This window comes from Pygoscelis adeliae, unplaced genomic scaffold (genome assembly GCF_000699105.1).
Source record: "Pygoscelis adeliae isolate BGI_AS28 unplaced genomic scaffold, ASM69910v1 Scaffold66, whole genome shotgun sequence".
In the NCBI taxonomy this organism is placed as follows: Eukaryota; Metazoa; Chordata; class Aves; order Sphenisciformes; family Spheniscidae; genus Pygoscelis; species Pygoscelis adeliae.
In genome coordinates this window covers 6,465,585-6,490,738 of record NW_008825167.1, presented here as the reverse complement: position 1 = coordinate 6,490,738, position 25,154 = coordinate 6,465,585, and the positions used below count along the sequence as shown (strand labels likewise).

The 25,154-nt window shown below is 36.2% G+C and overlaps 1 protein-coding gene across 1 annotated transcript in view; it reads left to right on the top strand.

Annotated features, from left to right (window-relative positions):
- POLN (polymerase (DNA directed) nu) overlaps positions 1 to 25,154 on the top strand; it is a 100,697-nt gene that overhangs the window by 37,351 nt on the left and 38,192 nt on the right. Inside the window, 3 exon segments of the mRNA XM_009328793.1 lie at positions 4,638 to 4,695; positions 6,257 to 6,334; positions 6,766 to 6,880. Of these exon segments, the coding sequence (XP_009327068.1) occupies positions 4,638 to 4,695; positions 6,257 to 6,334; positions 6,766 to 6,880 (251 nt within the window).

Here is a 25,154-nt window from a genome sequence, read left to right as displayed (position 1 = left end):
GGTCTCTTCTCCCAAGTAACAAGTGATAGGACAAGAGGAAATGGCGTCAGGTTGCACCAGGGGAGGTTTAGATTGAATATTGGAAAAAATTCTTTCACCGAAAGGGTTGTCAAGCATTGGACCAGGCTGCCCAGGGAAGTGGTTGAGTCCCCATCCCTGGAGGTATTTAAAAGATGTGTAGACGTGGTGCTTAGGGACATGGTTTAGTGGTGGGCTTGGCAGTGCTAGGTTAACGGTTGGACTCAATGATCCTAAAGGTCTTTCCCAACCTAAATGATTCTATGTTTCTATGAAAACCATAAAAAATGGAAATTTCCATTTATACAATCAAGTAGTACTTATTAATTGTGTTGCAGGTTTACCAAAACTATTTATGAAGCTTGGATGTACATTTTTTCATATATTTTCCATAATCAAGACAATACAATTCTTTTTTCAGAGCTTGCATTTTAAGACATGATGCACCAACTGACTACAATTTCTGCAAAATGTTTGTTTCTGTCTTTAATCTTGGAATTTTAATGTTATGCTACAAGTGTACTTTATATATATATATTAAATATATACAATATATTTATCTTTTAAAAAAAATTGCTTGGCAATGAAACCAGAGTCTTTCTATGGCTTTGCACTGCCTCATACCATTGAAGGCTTCAATTCTATCTCAGTCAGAAATCATGCAAAGTAGAGAGAAGGCAATGGGTTGGCACTGGGATACATAGATTAATCAATTGCAGTAATGTTATAAAAGCAGAATCATAGAATCATAAGATTCTATGTGTCCATAGTGCTCATAGTCCAGCCCTCCCTGCTCAAAGCAGGGTCCACTAGAGCAGATTTCTTGGGACCATGTCTAGTTGGGGTTTGAATATTTCCAGGGATGAAGGCTTCACAACCTCTCTGTGCAACCTGTTCCAGTGTTTGACCACTGTCACGGTTGAAAAGTTTTTTTCTTATGTTCAGATGGAATTTCCTGTAGTTGTTTGTGACTGCTGCCTCTTGCCCTGTCATTGAGCCAGATTCTTTTCACTGGTGCCAATCTTCTTTAGACCTTCCCATCAGGCATTCTGAGCAGAGGGGAAGGATCACCTCTCTTGACCTGCTGGTGATGCTCTTCCTGATGCAGCCCAGGATGCTGTTGGCCTTCCTAGGTACAAAGGCTCGTTGCTGGTTCATGTTCAACTTGTTTTTCATCAGGATCCACAGGTTCTTTTCTGTAAAGCTGCTTTCCAGACTGTGAACTCTCAGATCCTGATAGCCCATTTCTCCAGACTTTTGAGGTCCCTCTGAATGGCAGAGCAGCCATCTGGTGTATCAACCACTCCTCCCAGTATTGGATTGTCTGCCATCTTGCTGAGGTTGCACTCAGTCCTGTTATCCAGGTCATTAATGGAGATGTTGAGCAGTATTGGCCACTGGGGTACTCCACTAGCGCCTGGCCTTCAGCTGGTCTTTGTGCCACTCATCAAAACCCTTTGAACCTGGCAGTTCAGCCAGTTTTCAGTCCACCTCACTGTCGACTTATCTAGCTTGTAGTTCATCAGCTTGTCTATGAGGCTTTTATGAGAGATTGTTTTGAAAGCCTTGCTAAAGTCAAGGTAAACAACATCTGCTGCTCTCCCTTCATCCACCGAGCTAGTCAATTCATCGCAGAAGGCTATCGTTGGTTAAGCACGATTTCCCCTATGTAAATCCATGCTGACTACCCCAGATCATCATCTTGACTTTAGCATGTTTGCGAATGTTTTTCAGGATTATTTGCTCCATCACCTTCCCAGGAATTGAGGAGAGGCTGATTGGCCTGTAGTTTTCTGCATACTCCTCCTTGCCCTCCTGGAAGAAAGGAGAGACACTTGCTTTCTTCCAGCACTCGGGAACCTCCCCTGATTATCACAGCCTTTCAAACATAATTGAAACTGGGACCTTGGCTTCATCTATCCTTCTATCCATTGGAACCTCTGGAAATGAATTTTGGATTATGGTGTTGTTTTTATATGCTTTTTAAATTTTTTTTTAACCAATGCTAGAATTTTCATGTTAATCATCCACTAGAATAGCTTGATTTTTCCCCCCCCCGAAACAATGAAGAGAAGTATTAATGGTTAACTTTCACAACCAGCTTTTCCATCACACTGTTTCAAGTATATTCCTTCTCCTCTGTTGGAGCATAATTGCTCAGAAAGAGCAATTTTGTTTCTCTGTAACTTCTAACAAGATGTGGATGCCCTTTTGTAACAATAAGGGATAACAGTCGCATCTCAGATTGGATCTGTGAAGGTTTTGCAGAAATATACTTGAAATAAATACATAATACAGCCTGTATTTTTGCTTTTATGTAGTCCAAGGTGGTTATAGTCATTTACCAAAGCCACATCAATCTTCCACTTTTGATACAATAAAACTGCTTGAGTTGAAAATTAGGTGACAAAGGAAAGCTTTCTATTTGGAAGACTTTTCTGAGATTAACTCCTTATTTCTCCACCTTTTAAATATCTAAAACAAATTTATCTCATCAAATCTGATAATCTAAATCTTAGGAAACATCATCTCCAGGGGAATCAGGTCAAATTGTTGTAAGTGTGTGTCATATACAGATAGACTGAACTACCCACTGGAGATGCCTTTGTCTACTGACTATAGAGGGATTCTAGACAGCTAGTTTAGATCAACAACTAGCCTAAAGACGTCTAAAATTAGATGAGAGGAATCTAATAAGCTATCCCAGTAGCTTAAAGATGAGCATTACCACTTTCATGTTTCTTGAGTTATTTTCTAAAGATTTATTCAAATTATGAGTTAACTAATTTACAAGTGAAAGTACATTTTGCACTTGTAATTACTTACTAGTTTTTCAGAATTATTAGTAACACTTCTAAAATTGCATTAAAAGCAGAGTTTCTGCATATGCTGTCAGTGAAAACAAGACGGCGATATGGTGATGTATTTTTACTATTGTAGATAGATTTTGAAATAAATTTTTATTTATTTCACTTTGTTCAGGATTTTGAAGCTAATGAGTTAAGGAACAATAATCAGTGAGATCAACTATAAACAACTCTTTAACCTGTGCTGGAGGTTATCTTATTAAGTACATGTCAAAACCAGTATAGAGCCCAATGAAAAGTCCATACATGATCTCTACCATTAAAATGATTCAAGTCAGAATTAGAATGTTGTGATTTTGTTTTTTAAATGTGTAAAATTAGGCTCCCACATTCATGTCCAGGTACATAACAAAGGACTTAATTTTCTAAACTTCTGAGGAGTCTAGCTTCCATGGCCACTTAAACTGCTTATTATTCATATGAACAAGCACTGATCCTCCCCAACTTGTTATCGATAGAAATCAACAGTTATCAATAGAAATGTTAGTTTTGTGCACAGATTAAATAACCACCTATTTCAAAATGTCGTTAATAGCATTACAATAAGCATTGCCACAATTGTGTTTTTAAATGTTTCTAGAAACTGGAGAATAAAATATTAAAGATGGCAAGTGTTTCTTCTGGGTCAAACTTCGTATTGATGGATTGAGAGCAGTGTTCGTAGTTTACCCATGCTGTGAAAATATTATGTGTATTATGTAGTAGTTTCCTATATCTCTCTCTCTGTGTATGGTGCTGTGGTGGGTGTTCAACTTTAATACATTTAATTGTAGATCTTTAAGGGTGATACTAAGACTAGAAATGATACTGTTCTGTTTTGGGGGTTTTGTTCTTTTGCTTCTGCTTTAAATTTCAATAGCTTTTGCAGTCTGATTACATCCCTCTTAAGTTTAAAATAACAATTTTGAGTTCAAAATTACATAGAAAATGATCATTCTGATTTGGAAATTATATAGCACTATTCCCATCTCCTGAATTCACAGTATTACATAATATTAGTATGTTCATCTAATTTCTGAACCACTTGCAAACTAATTGTGTGGAATTACAAAAATTGAGCTTGATACACATTATCTCTTGTCATGTGTTACCTTTCTAGATGAATAGGCATAATGACATAAAATAACAGAAGGAAGCTATCGCGTACCATCTTTCACACTTTACTGGAGGTGTATGAACCCAAATCTTTAAAGAAAAATCTTCTGTTATTCCTACTCTTGCATGTTTGTTGATAAAATTAGTTCTCACTTTTAACCTTGACTGATGTGCTGTAGTTAATAAAGAGCGCCTTCTTTATTTTCTCATGCATTTCAAAAAAGTGGGAATAGATATTAGAAAAATTTCTAGAGGCTGAAGAAGAATCGGTTCCCTTAAGGCAGGGTTCACGTGTATTCTTTTCTTGAAAGTCATGCACCATATCTAAAACATACAGGTTAAAATAAGATGATGATTATTTTTATTGGGTTACTAATTATGTTCTATGGTGCATCCAGAGATTAGGATTTGGAAAGGCTGCCAGTGAGAAATCGTTCTTACAAGCTTCCAATTTTCAAGGAAGAGCAAATATTCAAAAGTATCTATAGTTACAGAAGCATGAAGATTCCTTTGAAAGGCAAAGTGGTTAATCTTATTATTATAGGGGAAAAACTTGTTGGCGTTAGTATCACTAATGTTTTTATGCTGCTTAAACTGTTCATAAACATGTTTTCATAAACTTTAACTTACTAAGCATTTATATCTTCTTATTTGTAGAACATTCAAGGTATCTCTAAACATCCAGTTAGAATTACAAAGAAATGGTACATAAAAGGTAAACTGTTTTTTATTAACATAAAAAGGCAAATTTATCTAATTATTTTATTGATTTATATTGTATTTTAAAGCAGACCAATAGCTCCAGTATTAAAGAATAGAATAAATTATTGATGCTTAGTTATGCATGATCATTTAAACCAATTACTTTTTGCTAGTTGTTCCTGCAGAAAGATTGCTGTTTCAGCACTGATCTAAATAGTCACAAACTTTTAGATTTTTTTTTTGTTTCCCTTGACTATCTTACTGTTCCTTTTTCCAGATGAAAATATGCATCTTAACTCTATTAAATATCCTAGGGATGATTTTGTGTGCATTCACCTCATAAGGCTTTTCCTGAGGAGATGTTAAAGCTGGGTCATTTTAATCAAACTCACAACTAAATGCCAGTAGTTAGTCAGATGTGTTGTTTTTGATAACCGAAGTGGATTTAGGGCAGATGATTCGGAGAGAATCAAAGTAAAGTCTAGAAAAGCATGATCCAAGTGATAAAGAGAGGAAACCCACAATAGTAGACTCAAATAGAAGAGAGATTTGCCAACATAAACTCTCCTTCTTGAATGCCTACAGCCATAGCTGGGAAATGCTGCTCATTTGTTGCACTTGGTTCTCAGGTAAGGGCAGGCTTGCCTTTTCACAGCTATTCACTCCCTCTGTTTGAAATAATACAGATCATAAAACAGGAGTCTGTTGAAGACAATGTAAAACTTTGACAGCAGTTTTGTCTACCTGATTCATTTTTATAAGTATTTTTTAAAAGTTGTTATAAAAAAATCTGTGAGCAGTGGCTGTGTAAACCTGAGCTGTCGTGCATAACAGTGGCACATAGGCCTTTCTGGAAACAGTCCAATCAGTTTTGTTAATGATCTTATAACCTGTGCTTCTCAAAAATGTATTAGAAAGTTTTTTTCATTCCTGAATCAAGACACACTTATTTTTTCCACTTTTATGCTGATCAGATTAATTCTGTTGTATTTCAAACCACCAGCCCTTTCTACACCAAGACAACTGGTATTCCCAGGGTGCACTGAGTTTCTAATACCTTGTCAATGTACGTTATTGCTCTGTGATATTATAGGGGATTTCTGTCATTTGAATTTGGATGCTTGTATCAGCTGTATGTTCTCAATATTGTATTCCCCTGTCACCTGTAACTCAGAATTTGGTTATTAACACATCACTGCGGCATGTTCAAAGAGAAGAAAATATATTTTTTAGTTCATCTCTATAGACCCTTCCTTATCTGAATGCCTCCTTTATTAAGTGATCTGTGAATAATGTTAGTTATTGTAGATATATGTTAGCTAGTGTTTTGGGAAGGGGGTTTGATTTTGAAAAAGGAGGAGAAGTAAGCGGTACTGCAAGGATGGCAGAGGTAAAGATGTTGTACATGGATGATAGAGTAAAATAATTGTGGCAGTTGGTGCTCTGCTAGGTTGCTTACATTGCCATTTGTGTAGTTTTAGTTGCATGTTTGGTATGTCATTTACAACCTCCTAAGGTTTGCAACACAATATTTGGACTGGGGTTTGGGACTTAAATGTCTATCTCCTCTCTAGGAAAAGAAGAGGAAATAGTAACTATTTCCCCAAGATCATTGTTTGTTTCAAGAAAAGAACATACATTTTTAGCAGCAGGTAAGATAGTATGTATTATTATTCTCATACATATTAATGTTTGCAGTTCTGTCACTTCTTGTTCCCCTCTCCTTTGGATGACGTTATATTTTACAAGGCTGTCAAATCCCTTAGTATCAATTAATATTGTTATATGATGTATAGTCCTTAGTGTGCTTTGGAAGTGGATGATATGTAAGCCTTGTCAGTAGGAAAAAAGAGCTAATAAGATTAATTGACACCTGAAGATAATGAAGGAATCAGACACCTTGTGATCTGTAGCTGGAATTTAGCTTCTTCAGGGTGAGCTTTTTACAGGCATCTGGTTTTTTTGAGTGCAAGGAAAAGACTGAACAGTCCAGGCTTGTGTTTTAATTTGTGATAGTTTGGTTAAAATGCAGGAATGTTTTTATTCTAGAGCAATAGATTTATTTTAACACTCTGTTTTCTAGATTTTTCCCATATTGAGTTAAGGATCCTTGCTGACTTATCATCTGAACCAGAACTTTTGAAACTGTTCCAAGAACCTGAAACCACCGATATCTTTTCCACACTGGCTTCTCAGTGGTAAGACTAAATGTTGCATTTTTTTTATAGTAATTAGACAAAATAGTAAGAATAACTTCAACTATTGTATTACTGCATAGTGATAACAAAAGACAGTATTTTGCTACAGCATCTATTGTTAATACTTTTTTTAACACCGTGAATTATAAATCCTTTCTGTCTCTTTGAGCATTTTCTTCTCCACTGTGGTAATTACCATATGTCAAAATGTTGCAATCCAACTGACCAGTATGAGCCTTGTGACTAAAGCTGGTGCAATAACATTGTGAACAGTGCATGTTGATAATTTTCTTACTGCATTATTGTTCACCAATTCTTTTTTAAAATCCAGAGCCACAGTTAAGAAGGTTATCCATCTGAAAAACTGCAGAACAACTTTTCTCAGTAAAAGTACAACCATTTTTGAAACCTGTTTGGTTATCCAGTAGAACTATTGGAATCAAATTACCTATGTACAAGAAACAGAGACTAGAGCTCATGGGATTCCTTTGAACTCATAGGGTTTAGTGCTTCCATCTTTGGATGGATGATGTGATACTTGGAAAAAGTGCTACTTCAGTAATTAAAAAAAATATATTTTTTATCTCCATTCCCAGATTATTATTTACTGATCTCTTCAGCATGCAGATCAAAAGATTAACTATCAAAAAAGTTGGAATATGAGTTAGTTAGCTGTTTGAAGGTATTTCTTATTACTGTTTGTATCATGGTGATGCCTAAAAATCTTACTTGAGACTGGGACTTCCCTTGTACTCAGAAGTGCATGAGAATTCAGTAAGTGACAGGATAGATATCAAGAAGCTTACGGTTTGAACAGATAGGTCAGAAAAAGATTGCATAAAATGCTATAACATATAAGCAGATTGAACAGAATGATGTAATGTAAATGTCATGCAATCTTCATATTTTCTCTTTGTTCCTCTCTCTCTTTTATGTCCATTTTTTGTTGGAAGATTGTTAGCTGAAAATGTAAGCAAAAATAGATATGATGAATTCATCAGTCCTGATCTAGCTCGATTCCTATCCTACAGTTTCTAAATTTTTGCAGGCATAGCCTTCCCAACTACAGTATTTCCTACTCACTGCAATATTTGCTAATATACTCTGGAGTAGTACAAAGAAACAAAATGGAGCTCAAATTGTAATTATCCTGCTGCCAGCAATTGAATTGGCGCTTGAGGCGTGTGCATTCTGGGAGAACACTATTCAAGGTCACAAACATCCCAAACAATATAGCTATGGAAAGGTCACCTTTCTCTTTAGAGTCACTTAGAAGCTTCTACTGATACTATTATAAAGTCTTATCTCTAACATGATATCACTAGAACCTTGTGATGGAGTTAAATCCTTATTTTAGTTTGGATGTATATTGCAAATGTATGCATGAAGATGAGTCAAATTTTGTCTCAACTCTGGGCAAGGCTCCAGAAACACCATTCAGCAACCTCATAGCTCTTGGCAGCCATCAACCTCTTCTAGCTGCTACACAGTAACTTTAAATTTAATGCAATATTACAGGCAAATATTTTTATCAGACAGAAGTGTCATGGTGTGTCTACAAAATCATTACATAATGATTCTGCTGACTCTTCTTTTAAGCTTCAGGAAAGCTAATGCTTGGAAGTAACTTTCTATTGCATCTATTATATGACTTGTTAATTACAGAAACACAAAGGGTGTGGTTAATCTCATCTAACCTTGGACATCTGTTATATACCTGGAGAGATTCATTTGACCTGTTGTTGATGTCCCCTGTGTAATAAGATCAATCACACATTAAAAGTGTTGACTTCTCACCATTGAGAACAAAGTAGGTCTGGGGTGGCCAGCTCACATGTAGACATCTGTATTTATTGTGACTAATTCAATTTCTCCTATTGGATCAGTTCCTAGTGAACTCACCTTGGGTTTTGGAATTTTGTCCTTAATTTATTTAGCGCCAAAGAGAAGACTTAAATCACAAGCTTCACAGATACTTTCCCATTCCAGATATTTATTCATCTCTCATAGTCCACTATTGATAAATAAAATCTTTAGGGCAAACAATTAGTTCATTGACTTTATTGTAGTTGATTCCACCCTGTTGGTATTAAAACAAGTAATATCAAGAAGGAAGAGCAAATATAATACCAAGAAGGAAGAGCAAAATAAAGAACAAACCTTTTATCTCCTCTTGGTCTCCTGATTTTCTCTGGGTCTTAATCCTTTGAAATCTGTGCAAGTGATATACCAAGTGGCATACCAAATGTTTTATTCTCTTTGAAGGAATTGCATGTTGTTGCTATTTGTAAATCTTTTCTAACACATTTTGGACAATAGGAAAACCTTGACAAAAAAGGTTTTTTCTCTAAGAGATCTATAAACAATGAATTAGTTTCTGAAGCTCCCTTTCAAAAGAACAAAATTAAGTTAATGTCAGTGTCTGATAGCATTCCAACTTCTGAATCCATGTCAGTTGGTATCTTTCAGCAGGTTTTCTGCATCTAAAATTCCTTAGACGAATGAATATTAAATCATAAATAGTAAAGAATATTTTATTGGACAAAAATCTGAGCCACACCCTAGAGTCCAGCCAAGCTTTATACCAGTTTATTCACTTTTTTTTTTCTAAGCTTCATGGCTTCTCCACTGAAATGTACCTCTATTCCCTAGCTGTCCTTCAGGCTAAAGCCTTCTATCTGAAATCCAACCTTCTGAAAAACCTTTACAGGCTTTTTATAGCATTTGGCAACAAATATACATGGTGGGCAGTTTCTGCAAAGAGGTTAGCTGTATGAGTTTCTGATTGAATTAAGGTCTCTTATCTATAAAAGCTTTCCTTTCATAATTTGGTTAGGCATGCTCTACCATGACTCAGTCTATCTCTGGGACCTTAGAGATGCGTCTCTCTTGGAAACCTGTTGGATCCATGTTTCTATTAAACATCATTCGTATGGAATCTTTACACTGGTCAACAGTGCAGCTTAGAGATGCATAAGTATGTGTCAACCCAAACTATGTCTACACATTACAGCAAAAGGCTGAGTGGAGGTACTAACTTTCATGCTAAAATTCAGTGTCATGTGCAATACCATACCCAACCCAAAAAACCTAGCTGAGAGGCAATCCTCTCTGCAAGACTAGGCTGTAATCTTGTACTCCTATGGCTAGCTTACAGAGATAGCTCATTTCAGAAGTAACGCAGCCTCCACCAGTCTGGGCTTCCCTGCACAATGCTTAAATGTTTGCTATAGATACTGTAGATACTGCTTGCTGTAGACAGTTTTTTACACATTGTGTGTTCTGTTTGACAGAACTGTCTTGAAATTGCTATTCAGATAAAACGCTCAGAAGCTGGTGTTAACTAGTCACTTAATGCCAGTTTCTGGGTAATGTCATGCTTGGTCTCATGTGTTTTATCTTTAAAGTGCTTTTTTCACACTTGAATGTGTGAAATGGAATGTATTCCATGGAATTCATGGAATAAAATAAAGATGGTGTCTGTTGGCCACTTTGCAATAGATTTGCTTTGTTGGCTGTTTTTGTCAGTGAAAAGTCCAAGCTCATCTCTGCCTTACACATCCAATATGTTTTCTGGTCGTCTAACATAGCTACCCCAGCTAAAACTAAGATGATATAAATAGATTTTAATGTTCACTTGTATAAGCTTAGTACTATTCCTACTCTTATCCTATCCTGTCTGTAACGATGATCATATGCTATTACCAAAGTTATCTTACAGCGAGTACTGTTATGGCCTACGAAGAGTAAGTCTTAAATGACAGGCCAACACCTGCTATTACACAAACATGAAAAGCGTATTACATTAATGATCTACTTGCTATTGAAAACACAGTAAAGTTTCAAGGCTTGCCTAAACTTTTGAAAATTCATGATATAACAGATTCCAGCTACCTGGAAGATCACCTTGTGTTGTATTGTTTTGATGTCCTATGACAGTTATAGTCCTTTGAAAGCCAAATCATTATCCCTGTGCTGAAGATGATGAGAGCTGTCTTGGCAGCTGTCTGACCAGCCAAGAGATCTAACTGCCATAAGGCATCTAAATGACAACAAATCTCAGCATGAAATTGCTCTCACTTCTTTAATCTAGCTTTTACACAATAAATGAAAAATAAGTAATTGTATTTAAAATGCTGTTGATGGGCATGTCTTAAAATCACTTTCAAAGATAGAGGCTGAAAAATAAGTTTACAGTCTTTTAGGTAGTCTGCAATTTCTTTCTTAATTAGAGGTGCAGTGATCTTTAGAGGTGCAAAAAGATCTTTTTAAATCTTAGAGTATTCAACTCTACATATCTCTTCTCCCAGGAAAATACAAAGCAAGGTTAGACTTTGTATGTTGCAGCTGAGATTCTGTTCAGCAAATATTGTGAAGTTAAAGTAATTGGATTTGTTCAGTTGAGACAAGATATGATTTAGGAAAAACATGATAAAAGTCTTCAAATATATAAAAGGTTATTGCAGAGAGTTGGGTAGAGAGTGAATTAAGCATAATGAATGGGCTTATACTGTTGTAAGAGATGTTTCAGTTAAAGAAATCTTTTGAATAATAAAGGTAGATAAATATGGAGATGGGCTACCTATGAAGGCTGTGGAATTTCCATTGCTGGAAGGAATGACACAATTAGACAAATATTTCCAAGGATAGCTGAGGTGACTTCTCAGTCTCTCTCACAACCATATTTTTATGACACTATGATTTTATTGCAGATTGCTTAGAGCATTCAGTTGGAAAAGGGATTTCTTTATCTCAGTCCCATTTGGGGGATTATTTGTTTTTTACTTGTGATTGTTTAATTCTGTTTGTTAGTAGTAGCTACAGGGACAAAAGTTGAAGATTTATGAGACTCACCTGAGTAATAGAATAGTGAGTACTTTCATGTTTGCTTTCCTTCTGAACTCATGAATTATGCTTTTTTGTTGTTGTTCTGGGGTGGCTTGGGGTTGTTTCATTGGTTTTTTTTGTTTTGGGGTTTTTTTGTTTGTTTTTTTTGTTTGGGTTTTTTTTTTGCACAGTAGTCCCATTTCTGTGTGATCTTGGAGGATGCCAAACCTAGCTTGTGGCCTTGCAATTAGACCATGCTTTAATTGCATGTCACTGAGAGACAGAGTTGTGGTTGTGAATCCCATCAGGTGAAGAGACAACTGAGTTGCTGTCCCTCAGTAGCGAGGCAACTGTTCCAGGGTGGTACCTCTTCCACCATATGCTAAGAAAAAGCCAGCAAATCCAGAAGCTATCAGTGTGAACAATGATGTAATCAGATTACATTTCCTAGATTGGGTCATACAGGAGTCGCAGAGGGGGTCAGGTGGGCTCAGAGTGGGTCTATGATGAGCATGTGCACAGTGTTAGAATTTTCAGAGCCTATTGAACTGTCAGGAGGGAAGAGTTGCTTGAGGTACCCAGAGACTTCAAGGACACCCAGGATTAAGGGGCCACTTAGTGGAGTGATACGGGTTGGTTCACGGTTTTGGACATAGGCATCCACATTCATTGCTTGAATTTTGTCTAGGTCTCACAATTCCTTATGGAATTGCCAGTATAGATTTGTGAGAGATGGACTCCCACTGAGACTGTCTAATAGAGAACTGGCCAAAATAAATGTAGGGTTACTGCTCTGAGGTGAGCATCATTCCAGTGGCCAAGTCACTTAAACTAAGTGGGTAGACTGAGCTTCAGGTGTCTGCTTTATGTTTTAGTCTGTAGAAAATTATTACTGTGTTATGCTTTTTCTAGCGAGTGATTCCTAAGGCACACATGGGCAAGCACCAACAAGGTATTATAGATATGTTTGCAGCCTCTAATCTTCTTAGTTTCTATTTAGATGTGTTTGTCATAAATGTCCTAGCAGGTTTATGAAAACATTTTGCCCTTTCTAAATTATAACTATGAACTAAGATGTTAAAACATGTAGACTGTATATCCTCATAAACCAAGAGGTTTGGAGGAAAAGACCCTATAAGTAGGTTAGTTACAAATGGATTGAAGTGAAAGTCCAGTACTTCTATATCCAGAAATTTAGGTATGGGAATACCCAGGTGATGTACAGTCTCTAGGAACAATATTAGCATATGAAATGAAGAACATTCTCTTGACCACATTATCTCTCTGAGATTAAATCAATGCAAACTTAACCTAGAAGCATTATTAAATATTGTCTTTTCAAGGTAAATATACCTTTTCTGTAGATGATATTTACTATTTGAAAAGGGGAGAAATTCAGAAGGGTCTTTAGTAAATTGTTTACAGTATGATCTAATTGCAAGCACAAATCTATTACTACTATAAACTGTATTTTTATTTCTGTGAGAGCAGAAAGGTAATTGTCCCTGTGCACAAACTTTTCCACGCAGTGATAAATTACCTATGCATTTTCTGTCATATGTTGTGTCATAGGTTGTCTGTTGAGCCAGTGTAGACGCAGTGTAATGAAATCTGTTGGTCTGTGCCTCAGAAAAATTCCTTTATCGATAAGACTGTTGGACAGTTGTGACTTAGTATTTTAGCTTTTGTACTCTGTTACTCTTTTCAGTTTGGAAATCATAGTATATGAATCGGAGAACACACAAAAAGTTTGCCCATATACAATCAGTTTTCCTTATATTCTGCAGCTGAAGAATAAGAGAGTAGAGAAATTTTAATAATCTCTATTAAAAATACTTACGTAGTACTATGTAGTAGAGGAATATCTCTAATACTGTTCCATATGCAGATGTATTGTGTATTAAAATATAATTACCTGAATAATCTGATAACTGCCACCATTCCAGTATGAAAACTGTCATTCTCTTTAAGCTATTAATTTCTACCTCTAAACTATAATTTAACCTGTACACATTAACTGCTGATGGTGGATTAAAGTAACAAGGTAATTAGTGGATACTCTTTAAGGGTGATATTTAATCTGATTATACCAATGAAAGGACGATTTGTGACAGTTGTGTGCAACGCTTACACTCAAGGCTACGCTTGAAAGAAGGTTGGAGAATTTGATAGTGATCTAGTTGCTCCTGTTTCACTTTGAGATCGGAGTTGTGTATAAAATCCAAACCTCAAAATATTCCCTTCTCTCTCATTTGTCATCTGCTTCCTCATATTCATGCTATTAGTGCTTTCTTTTGTGTGATGATGGAGAACAGCATGAATACATGTCCTTCTTCCAGGTATTGAATTTACCTTCTAGTAAGTAGTGGACATAGTAGTTGTTCACCTGAGTCTATGTGGCTTTCAGAGAGTTAAAAAAAATGGCTGCAAAATAAGAGGACATATCTTGTTATTTCTTTGTAGCAATGGCAGTTAATATCTAAAATAAGGAAGTGTGTAGCTATCATGGAATTCCGAGGGATTTATAAATTGTTTACTGCTACTCATTTTGAAAAACTTTCCGTTTTTATAGTGTGGGCTTGGTTGGCTGACACTTTAAGACATGGAAGAGTCTTTAGCTTATACTATCCTTGCCACAATCAGAAGAACTTGAACACTTGATTTCCAATAATCTTGGGAACTGCAGGCTGTTTATAAAATGTACTGAACATAAAAGTCCATCTTTCCTCAGCTGATGTGTATGTGTGAACCGTTTCAGTAAGAGACGGGCATGCTTATTTTGGAAATTACTCGAGAAAAAACCTAGAGAGAAACAAAGCGCAGAACTACTTGGGATTACCATAGCAGAAGGACAAAAGTCTTTTTTTTTTTTTTTTTTTTAAAAAAAGAATAAGTTCAACCAGATTTGAATAAGACGACCACAGTGCAGAAAGGTTTGTTTTGTTCTTCGCAGACTGTCTTCCTCCAGGAAGTGGGGAAATTTTATTTCTTTACCACCTTCCAAGCAGGGGACTCAAGGAGCTGATTATATCTAATAATGGCAAGGTGAGCCAAACTGTTGCACACTGGCAGCTGGTCCAGCAGGAACTATGGCAAAACAGGGACTCTTGTTTTTCCAGCCACTTGGCAATTAAGGATACTTCCTGACAATAGCTCTATCTGTTGATACCCTGCTGTGTTCTGAAGAACACAGGAAATAAGCAGAGGTATTTTGGATATTCCTGAAATAAATCAAAATAAGTCCTCATGGGCTGAATTATACAAAAAGATAGTGTACTGCGTCTGTTTGAAAAAGATAAGGTCAAATATGCACAAATGCTTGGTGGTAGGCTGACTAAATATATATACACTTGCCCATACCCATTTTCTACAACTTTGTTTCAAATACATTCTTTTTATCAAATACATTAAAGATTCATCCTCAGCCAAACACTGTCTTTTCTTAGGGTACTTCATGTAAATGTATGCTATAGCAGACATTGAATTCAGTTAAGCTGCCTACTCTCTTAAATAGCAAGAGCAAAGGCCAGTAAATCAGGAATGAGATACAGATTTTTGAGAAGCAAAAACCACATCTGTAGCTAAATGGTTTTTAAACAGATATGAATATTTGTGCTTCTATATTTATTTTATGAAAATATTATCAACAAGCTCTTGAAGGATTCATTATTGATCAAGAGATGTCACCTGGGTATGTGTTAGGTGATTAAGCATAATCATGCTTATCCAGGTGGACTTTTACCAAGGAGACGGGAAGAGCTTTAGCTCTCCTCCTGTCCCTGTTAGCAGACATATGGTTACAAGATGCAGCCACAGGGTTACACAGCTCCCTTTCCCCCAGTTAGAGATCTCTGTTTTATTAATTGTCTAAATAATGATATATACCATCGTAGGACTCTTAAAATTCCATCTTTATCTAAAGATTTTTTAGGTAATCCAGGCTATTTCATACATTTCTAATCAGATATTAGAACATCTAGTTTCTTGGATTAATTTCTCCACTTTTTATGAGCTTGATGTCAAGTCTAAAATGAATTTGGGTTAATTCATTTCACTTCATACGTTGCAAAATAATGAAATCTCTGGTTTTTGGAGTTGCAATGAAGAAGAGACATTCTATGCCATTGAGCACATATAAGATTGTGAAAGTATGTTTTGCAGTATTAAGACAAATTACAAGCATACCTGCTCTTCACCATGGAGTACTTAGGGTTACTTCTAAAACCCTGCCTTTGAAGAGAGTGGAGAAAAGTTTTCATGTGCATTATATGGCAGTCCCCTTAAATAAGTGTAACAATATCCCTACTGGAATCTCCATTTAGAAATATACGACTGTGTTGTGATCTTTCAGCTCTGAAGTTTGGCTATGTAACTCAGCCAGTATTGATTCTCTGTAAATCTGGAGGTCCTAAACTCAGTGCTACCTGCTAGGAGTCTCACTAAAGGTTAACATAACATTTCTTTCATTATCATTGGATTACCTGGTTTTGTAATACTGTTACCATTTTTAATTAGTTTCAAGGCTTCTGTTTATTTTTCTTTTGTGAAATAGATTCTGAAGAAACAATTTTTGCAGTATTTTTAACTGAATAATTATTAGTACTGATCCATCATCTCATTGTTTATGTATCATTTCTATTCTGATTAATATCTAAAATATCTCTTTTTGTTTCTTGTATCTTTCTTTTTTTATTGAGAGTATTACTGATAAAAAGTGAGGAATCAAGAATTTGTTTCATATACACAGTTCAGAGAGAGACAATTTCAACGTGAATGGGAAGGCGTTCTCTTCCAAATCAAGTCACATTCAGGGGCAGGTATTCTGTGACAGAAGGTCTGATTGTGGAGATACTACTCATTATTAATCTGGTGTTTAATAATAACTTATTTGGTGAAATAGTTGTGAGTGAGCCTGTACCACTTGCAGCTCCTGCAGCTGTATCACTGCAGATTTCTTAGGATTGTTCTTGAGAATTTTTTTAAACCTATGAGGTACTATAGTATAAGCTTGAATTCCTGTGAGAATAAACATGGTCTCCTGTGGTAGGAAAAGATGCTGACAAGGTGACAGCAGTTATTAAGAAACAGAGAAGCATTCAGAAGAGAAGCTCTAAGAAAACGTAAGGCAGAATCTCTCACGCTGCTGGTTAGTGCTTTATGCTTGGTAAGAGTATGCCTGATCTTACACAGGAGTGTAAGACTAGAAGGACCTTTCTGGTTGCAGGTGACAATGTCATAAACTGCCTTTCATAGATTGGTAGGGTCTTAACTTAGAACTAGTTTTAACCTACATAATGCTGTTGAAGAGCTGTTGAATACCCCATTCCTCTTCTGGCTAGAAAACTCATTTTACTTTCTACCTTATATTTATTCCTACAGTTTATATACCCAAATTTTTCTTGCCAATGTTGCCCATTAGCTTTATTAGCTCTCTTCGCCCCCGAGTGTTTGCTTTGTATAAATACTTCAGGAAGGCAATCAACTGTGTTCTCAACCCTCATTCTTTAAGGAAACAAGACAAGCTTTCTTAGGGTATTTGTCATCAAGAGACCTTAATGAACTAGTGTTAGGAGCAGCTAGTTATGACTACCTGGAATTCCATGTACATTAATCTGTATTTCTTCTTGGCAAGAAAATGAGCCTCTGTGGCACTGACTGGCTGTGTCACTGAACTGCTTTAGTTACCAAAGCTAGCTTTTTTAGCTAGCTCTGAAATCTCTGCACCAGACCACAGTCTCAGGAATACTTGTATCATGGTCCAGAAACATAACTTAGTTTTGGAACAGCCATGAAACTGGGCTAGCAGAATGATGAATGAAACAGAAATAATGACTTGAGAGGCTACCTTTATTCTAATAAATTTAGTGCTAGGGACGTTCCTGGTTGCTGGCACTCAAAATCTGGGTTGGTAAATTGGTCCCAATCATGGTTGTGGCTCTGGACCAAACAGTTCCTGGCCACAGTTTCTGAATTAGCGTGGGGCAGGGATTATTTCCACCAGGCTGCTGGATGCAGCACCATGACTGGATGGTAAGAGAGTTTTAAAGTATGGATATGTGGTGGTGTTTTCCAGTTAGCTCCAGTGCTGCAGAATATTTATGGGCAGGTTTTAATATTGACATAGTCAGTGTCTCCTTTCACATGGCTGATTTTTTTTTCTCTTCAATATTCTGGTAGCCTATCACTACCAAATTCATGTTGCTTGAACATGGTAACCAAATTATGTTAACTACGCCTGATAGAATCTCACCAGTATATTGTACAGCAGTACTAATATTGTCCTGTCATTGGAAATAGCTCACTTGACACATCCTGAAGTTGCATTTGTTTTTCCACAGCCAAACCACACTGTTTCCTAGTTGTTCCGTGATCAATTATGACATCTTTTCTCTGTTTCTGATTCCTCATGCCCTACTTTATACAAAAATTCTATACTTTAATAATTCTTATTTGCAAATAAAATAGCTTGCAGAAAAGCAATAGTCTCTATTATTCTTTAGGCTCTGTGAAAGGTTTTATTTCTCAAGCTGTGCAGCATGTAGGGGTAGGTTCACAATTACTACAGTCTGGACTGGGGAAATGGTGTCAGGGTGCTATCTAATTTTGTTCCTCTCTGCTGTGTTGGAGAAGAGTTTGTTGTGATATAGCTTGGAAGGCAAGCTCTAACATCTCTGTATATTGCATTTCTGTTTCTCTTTACTGTCCTATTATTATACTCACTGTGGGATTAGGCAGTCTCCTATATATGCTTGAAAACATTGTGAAATCAGCTGTAATTGTATCCTCAGATTATGTCTCCAGTTTTGGCCTAGGAGTATTTAGCCTGGTATGTCGTTAATGGTAAAGTTCATTACTTAAATTTCTGTAAGGCTAACAGATTAAATCACTGTTCTGAAGAAGCATAATTATTTAAATCAGGCTTGTTTGCATTAGGCAAAAAGCACTAATTCTAGATTGAAATTTTCATCACTTTCAATAAAGATCACTTGTGAAATATGTCTGTTTCTTAATGAATGTAGTAACTTACATTTTTGCATAATAAGAATTGTACTAAAGAGTACTCATCAAAAGATGCTGACAGGAAACACTTGAAAATTGTGGCATTTGCAAATATAATGTGCATGATAGCTGTAATAGTTTTTGTTTCGCCTTCGGAATACCTTTGGTAGGTAGCTCTGCCTCCACAAATTAGGGTTTAAATATATATATGTATATGTATTTGAACTTTTCTGTTGAGATATAGGAGACATCTAGGTTTTGGCTTTTGATGTTTAATTATTGCGGTATGTTTTGTCAAAGAGCATTCACGTAGTGGTTTAATTAGCTATCGCTTTCTCCACCTGCTCCGTTCTACTCCCTTGTCCCATCCTTCCCCCCCCAAAAAATAACTACTGTAAATGCTGAAACTTAGTAAAAGCAAAGACGTTCAGCTTGCCTTCTCAGAATCAGAGTTTTAGAACATTTTAAGCTCTGAGTTCAACACCTCATGGGTGTTGGTGTGGAATATTTTAACAGTTTTACTTTTGCAGCAAAGCAATTTCTATCTGTTTTGAAAGCTCACTTGCAATAGTTGATATTAATGAAATTTAACACTTGTCTTGCTTTGCACTCTGACAGACTGTCTGTGTGGCAGCTTATGGAAATTTCACTTTGTAGTTTACAGTGCCTTGGAGAAGTGCAGCTGCGGCATTTGTTTAGACTAGCAGATAATAAGGCAGAGGGAATAAAGTCTTCAGGAAGCATAATGGCTTTCGTTTTTAGAAGAGCTAAACAATAGCTCTAAATAAACCAGGTTGTTAACTACAAGTTTAACCAGACAGCTTAATTTTATGTCACATTGGAAGCTTATTATTATTGTACATTAAATACTTTCTTAGCATTCTAGAATAAATGAAAAATAAAGTTTTAGAATTGTCACCACCACAACCAACACACAAACTAGTGAAAAAGCAAGCTCTGAGGAGATTGGACAGTCCTCAGTTGTTTCGTGGTGTCTGATAACATTTGGCTTTGCTAATTTCATGGAGAGGCTTTCTCTTGTATGAAAAGCTATCTCCAAATAGTCATCTCCTTCTAGAGTGACTTTGATAAAATGCTACATTTTTGAGCACACTCCAGAGCTTAATGAAATGTTTCAATTTATTTCATTTAACTCAATTAACTTTAGTGTCAAGCTAAATCTTGATGAAATCAAGAACGCAAAGGCAATTCATTCTTCACTTTTACTTTTGCCTTTAATTCAGTGTGATCATAGGCATACTAGAAATTTAAGCTGCAAGAGGTGTTTTTAGTGACGATTAAAAGAGATGGGATATGAAGTATCTCATTCCTCTCTGCAGAACCTGTTAAAGACCCTCATAGCATGACTGATTTTCTTCCTCTTTTGATTGCCCTACCAAGATATTTAAAAGTCTGCTGCTGATTTTTTCTGAACTATGTAGATGCAGTTTGATGTAGCGTGACATCTCCTCCTTTCTTCCCCGCTTGTTTTTCCTGAGCAAACTGTACGTTGTTGTAACAATATTATAGCTCCATGTTTTGTTCCATGTAATGTCTGAGATAGCTGTTACATCATGTTTTGATTATATGTTAAGAACTCTGTTTCCTTCTGTTTCACTTTTCTGGTATTTGTGTAAAGGCTGCTCTGAAGGTCTATCTATTTCTTTATAAAGTTATGAGACTTCTAACAGGTCCAAGATGGGCAATTATTTGATAGTCTGCTACAGCTACCTGCATCATCTTCCAAAATGGCTTCTGTTCCTTCTTAACTATTTGAAGCCTCTTACAGAAAAGCCTGAAAAGTAGATGTGATAGTGAAGAAAGAACTCTAAAAGCATTAATTTGCATTTGATCCCTGACATTATTGTTTTATACAAATGGCTTCTGACAAATTTTGTCATCCCAATCTGTATAGACCCCTTAATCTGTTTACTTTTATTTGTTCTTTCAGTGATCGTGCCCATCACTGTTGATGTTCACACTGGCACCTGAAGCTGCGAGTTAGTTACCCTGACTTCCTTTTATTCTGTGCTCATAGACCCGAAGACCCTAAAATAAAAATGCCCTCTAGTTAATTAATTCCTTAAACAATCACACGACTCAGAAATAAGTGTCACTTGTCCATGTAATTCACTATGCAAGAGAGACTATGGATGTGAGAAGAAAGCCCTCTTTTTTGTTCCTGCAGGAGTGAAGGAGAGAAACGATGAAGGTTGCAGGGTAGGATGTGCTCTTTCAAGCACCTTCATTGATGTCAGGGACTTCCTGTTCTGACAGATGTCCAGAATTGTGCATTTTTAAAGAAAAAAATCTCTAAGTGACCTTTTTTGTCAAGAGCACTGAAAATAAATGCTATCTAATTTATCTCTTCAATATCCAATATCTGGAACATCAACATGCAGGTAAATATCTTAGTAAAGATAGTGGATCACTTTACTCCCAAATGAATCTTTCAACAAATTGTTACTGATGATAGCTATAATTTATGACATAACCTTGTTGCAATTTCTTTATCTGGTTCCCTGCTACTTTAAAATGTAGCAACAGAAGACTTTGGGCCCACAGAGCAAGCTGCAAAGACATGTCTTTATCTTCTGTAAAATACATGAAAGCTAGATATCATGCTCTTTAAAGGAAGGTTGAGGACTAATGAAATAAATCTCCATGCAATGAACTATAGAGGCTACTCAGACAAAATAAATTACTTTATGATTAACCACTGGAAGGACTTTTAAAGTCCTACAGTGCTTCTGGAGTCTGGCAAAAGAGTTTTATAGGGGTTATAAAGCTTTTCCTGGTGCTAAACAGATATAAGACACATTAAAATGCAGTTTGGTAGGGTGGCATACAAAGAGGGAAGAGACAAAAATGTTGCAGAGCTGGCTGTAGTATAGGAAGGATGACGTCAAGCTGACAGTGCTGTAGTCTTTCATTCAAAGAAGTTGAACACAACTAAAAGCTTTTATAAAAACCTCTAAACTAAATAAAACACATTCAGACTCCCTGAGTGGGAGGTTGTGACCCTCTGCCCTCTGTGTTTAAGTACATGACCCCTATATTTACATGGAAGATCCATGCCACAGATTCTCCAACATGTGCAGTGGCCACTGGAAGACAGCTCTGCCTCTCCTGATGCCAGGGTTGGAATAAATATACATGAAATGGGGACCCTGTGTATTACCCTTTAGATAAGGAGGAGGAGATGTGAGGAATCTGGTGTACTACTTAAGATATCCCAATGCCCTAGTTTGTTGATTCATTTATTGGTGCATATCCTTGGGCGAGGAGGTTCTTTGTGTTATTCTGTAACCTTATGTCTCACTTACGCAAACCAGCTTACGATAAAAATGTGAATACAAGCATTTGACATAATATCTAAATCAGACTTGAGAAGTGTTTAGAAGTGACATAGATAAAGAAATAAAAGAAAAAACAATATATACTTAGGTTACATCAGAAAGGTCTATCTTTGTTAGCTATTTCACCTGCTGTTTCCCTTCTGACAAGATGTTAGTCTGCATTTCAGTCTTTGTAGATGTTTCTTTCCTTTTTTAAAAAAGTATCTTAACTTTATTTCCATTCTTCTGGGCAGTCTAGACAAATTTCATTTTTCATCCTGATGTCTCTATACTCTTATGAGGAAGACAATCTAGCTACTTTTTGTTCAGAACACAGCTGTGTAAATGCCTCATAGTTATAGAAGGCATATATATATGTGGTTATATATGTGGTTTTCACTGAACATTCTGTAGCAAACCAAATATTAAAACTGTGTATGATAAACATATCTAGATGGGCTAATTGCATGTACCTTATGCCTGGCTCTTGATTGACATGTGAGGCAAAAGTAGTGCTCTATTTTGATAAGACGGTGGCTTCAGGGAAACTGTTTCCCAACCTCTTCCTTTTCTGTATTTTGTAACAGAGATTAGCCAGGCAAAAGTTGTTCCAAGATTGCTTCCACATGTTACCTTAAAAATGTCCGAGACAACTTATGCCTGAGCCTTGTCAGCATTTTCCATTAGTCATGGAATAGCAGCTTTCAAAAAAATTGCTTATTCTTGCACATTGCATTAACAGTGAGCAGACTAGGTTATGTGTAGCCAATCTTTTCCATATGTTTAGGATGCTCACATACATTGTGGTATATATTCTGCTTGCCTTAGGTATAATAAGGCCAATGTAATTGAAAAACTAAGCTTTCAGAATTTGCCTCCTACATGAGCTATCCAGTGGCGATACCACTGTAAAACTGAGCTTTTTCTAAAGCTTGCAGTTGTCACTAATTACATGAAACTGGTACAGACAGTTTATATGACAACACAAAGTTCCAGGCACAAACTTACAAAATATACAACCCTCATCTGCTATTAAATAGCAACAGGTAATGAAAAATGAGAGATGCATAGTTCACTGATGAAATTTAAAAAAAACTGTAAAAGCAGTCAGATGAATGAATGTGTATTCACTCATACATTTGCTCACTTATTGCACATTAATGACCATGTATAAAACGAATTTAATGGCACTCCATCTCGTTTCCCACATCAACAACTCACAGCTAGGCCTTGGATTAATTGGCAGATGCAGGAGAGTGGCCAAGAGCTTTGTGGCTATTATGACTGAGCTTAGCTTGGCTGGAATGTAATGCAGATCAAGGCAACACGTCTGCCAGATATTGTGTTTGAGAAGTTTGTTCTGCCTTTTCCTGCACATAAACAGATGACTTCCGTCACCATAGAACATTTCCCAGAAATGCTGAAATGTCTTATCGCATTCTTTTAAGACTGATTTCCTTCTATTTCTACCTGTTCTCAAAGTTTTATTTTGGCATTGCTCAAACTTTATGCCCTGTGGCCTCTGATTTTTTTTGTGTTCATGTACTTTATGCTGTGTGTGCTCATTTCTGTATACTAAAATTGCGTTAATTCTTTCTTTTTAATATTCTGTACAGGTTAAAAATAAATCCATCCAGACCTCTACTCTGTATTAAATGTGTTATTCTAGTTTATAGTCAAGCTTTTTTTAAATTACAGATATGATGGCCATATTTTTCTTGGGTATAAAGAAACTTGGTATTCATATGTTTTAAAAGCTTAAGACTTAATTCAGCAGAAACTGAGATGTCTATTAGACCCCATTAATATATGAAAATATACAGCGAATTTTGGAGAAATGTCAGAAAATATTCAAGATGTTATCTCTGAAAAAGTAATAAATGACATGTGCCTGTTTTTAAGTTTCCTATCTGCACTGTATATTTCTTACTAATAATTTGATGTTACCTTTCTTTGCTGTTTTGCTAGAAAATTTTTCTCCATTTTTTTCACTCTAAGAATTAGGCAGCTATTCCCTTTTAGGCATACAACCCAGTTCTTATTAGAACCACCTTTTTAAAGAGTTTGTATATCTCTACTCTCACTATGTTAGATTTTCTACAATTTTCATCTGTAAGTTGTTTTGCTGTCCTCACAGACCTTTCCAGATTGTTTAGCTCTGCTAACTCCTTCCAAGAATAATGAGATCTGTTAACCTGAACATGTCTTCCAGCACTGAAGACCATTCTTTATTCTACCTAATAGAGGTATATCAAGTAAAGTACTATAAAGCAAAACACTTGCAAAGCAGTACTAAATGAAGAAAGGTAAAGGACAAACAAATCAGATGTAGAAATAGACTGAGACAAGTATGCAGGCAAGGACTGGAATGTGGGAGGTGAAATACTGCACACTTGGAGATGGCAAGTCAGGAGGAATTTGAAGATGATGATGATATTGATTACGAACTTGAACAAAATAGTGCATTTGAGAGAGAAAGTAATGAGAAGGATGTCATAAAATGGAAAAATGTTTCATGCTAGAACTGATAACTTCATAGATATATTTCCTGCAGGACTTCAGAAATTGTGCTATTTCCACAACAAAATCTGCAGCAAATTCTTTCTTCTCTTGAGCTTTTTTTTCTGCATTAATTTCTATTACATTGCATTCACGTTCTTCCTGTTCCTCCAGACGTACATACAGTACTGGGTGAGCTAAGTCTGCCTCCATGTCACTGGGCCCAGCAGCTAAGGCTTTTTTATGCCCATTCAGCTTCCTTTTTCAGTTTCAAGTTTATTCGAAAACAATGCATCTCCACTATAGATCTATTTTACATCATACCACAATACAGTGCTGAGTATTTTTATGCATTAGATAGCTTGCTTAGTGATTGTAGCTTAAAAATTTCTTGCACAAGTAAGAAGATAATGTCTCCTTTTCAATATCACAGTATTCCATGATGATTCTAAAGCCAAAATAAAAATTTTAACTTTAAATAGGTTCTCAGGGTACCCATTAAAACAAATTAATTATCATAAATATAAATTTGTTTGTAGAGGAAACAGGCTGAAGAAGAAAGCCCACTGGGGATTTCTAACATGGCTGCTGCGTTTCTGAGAAATTGTCCG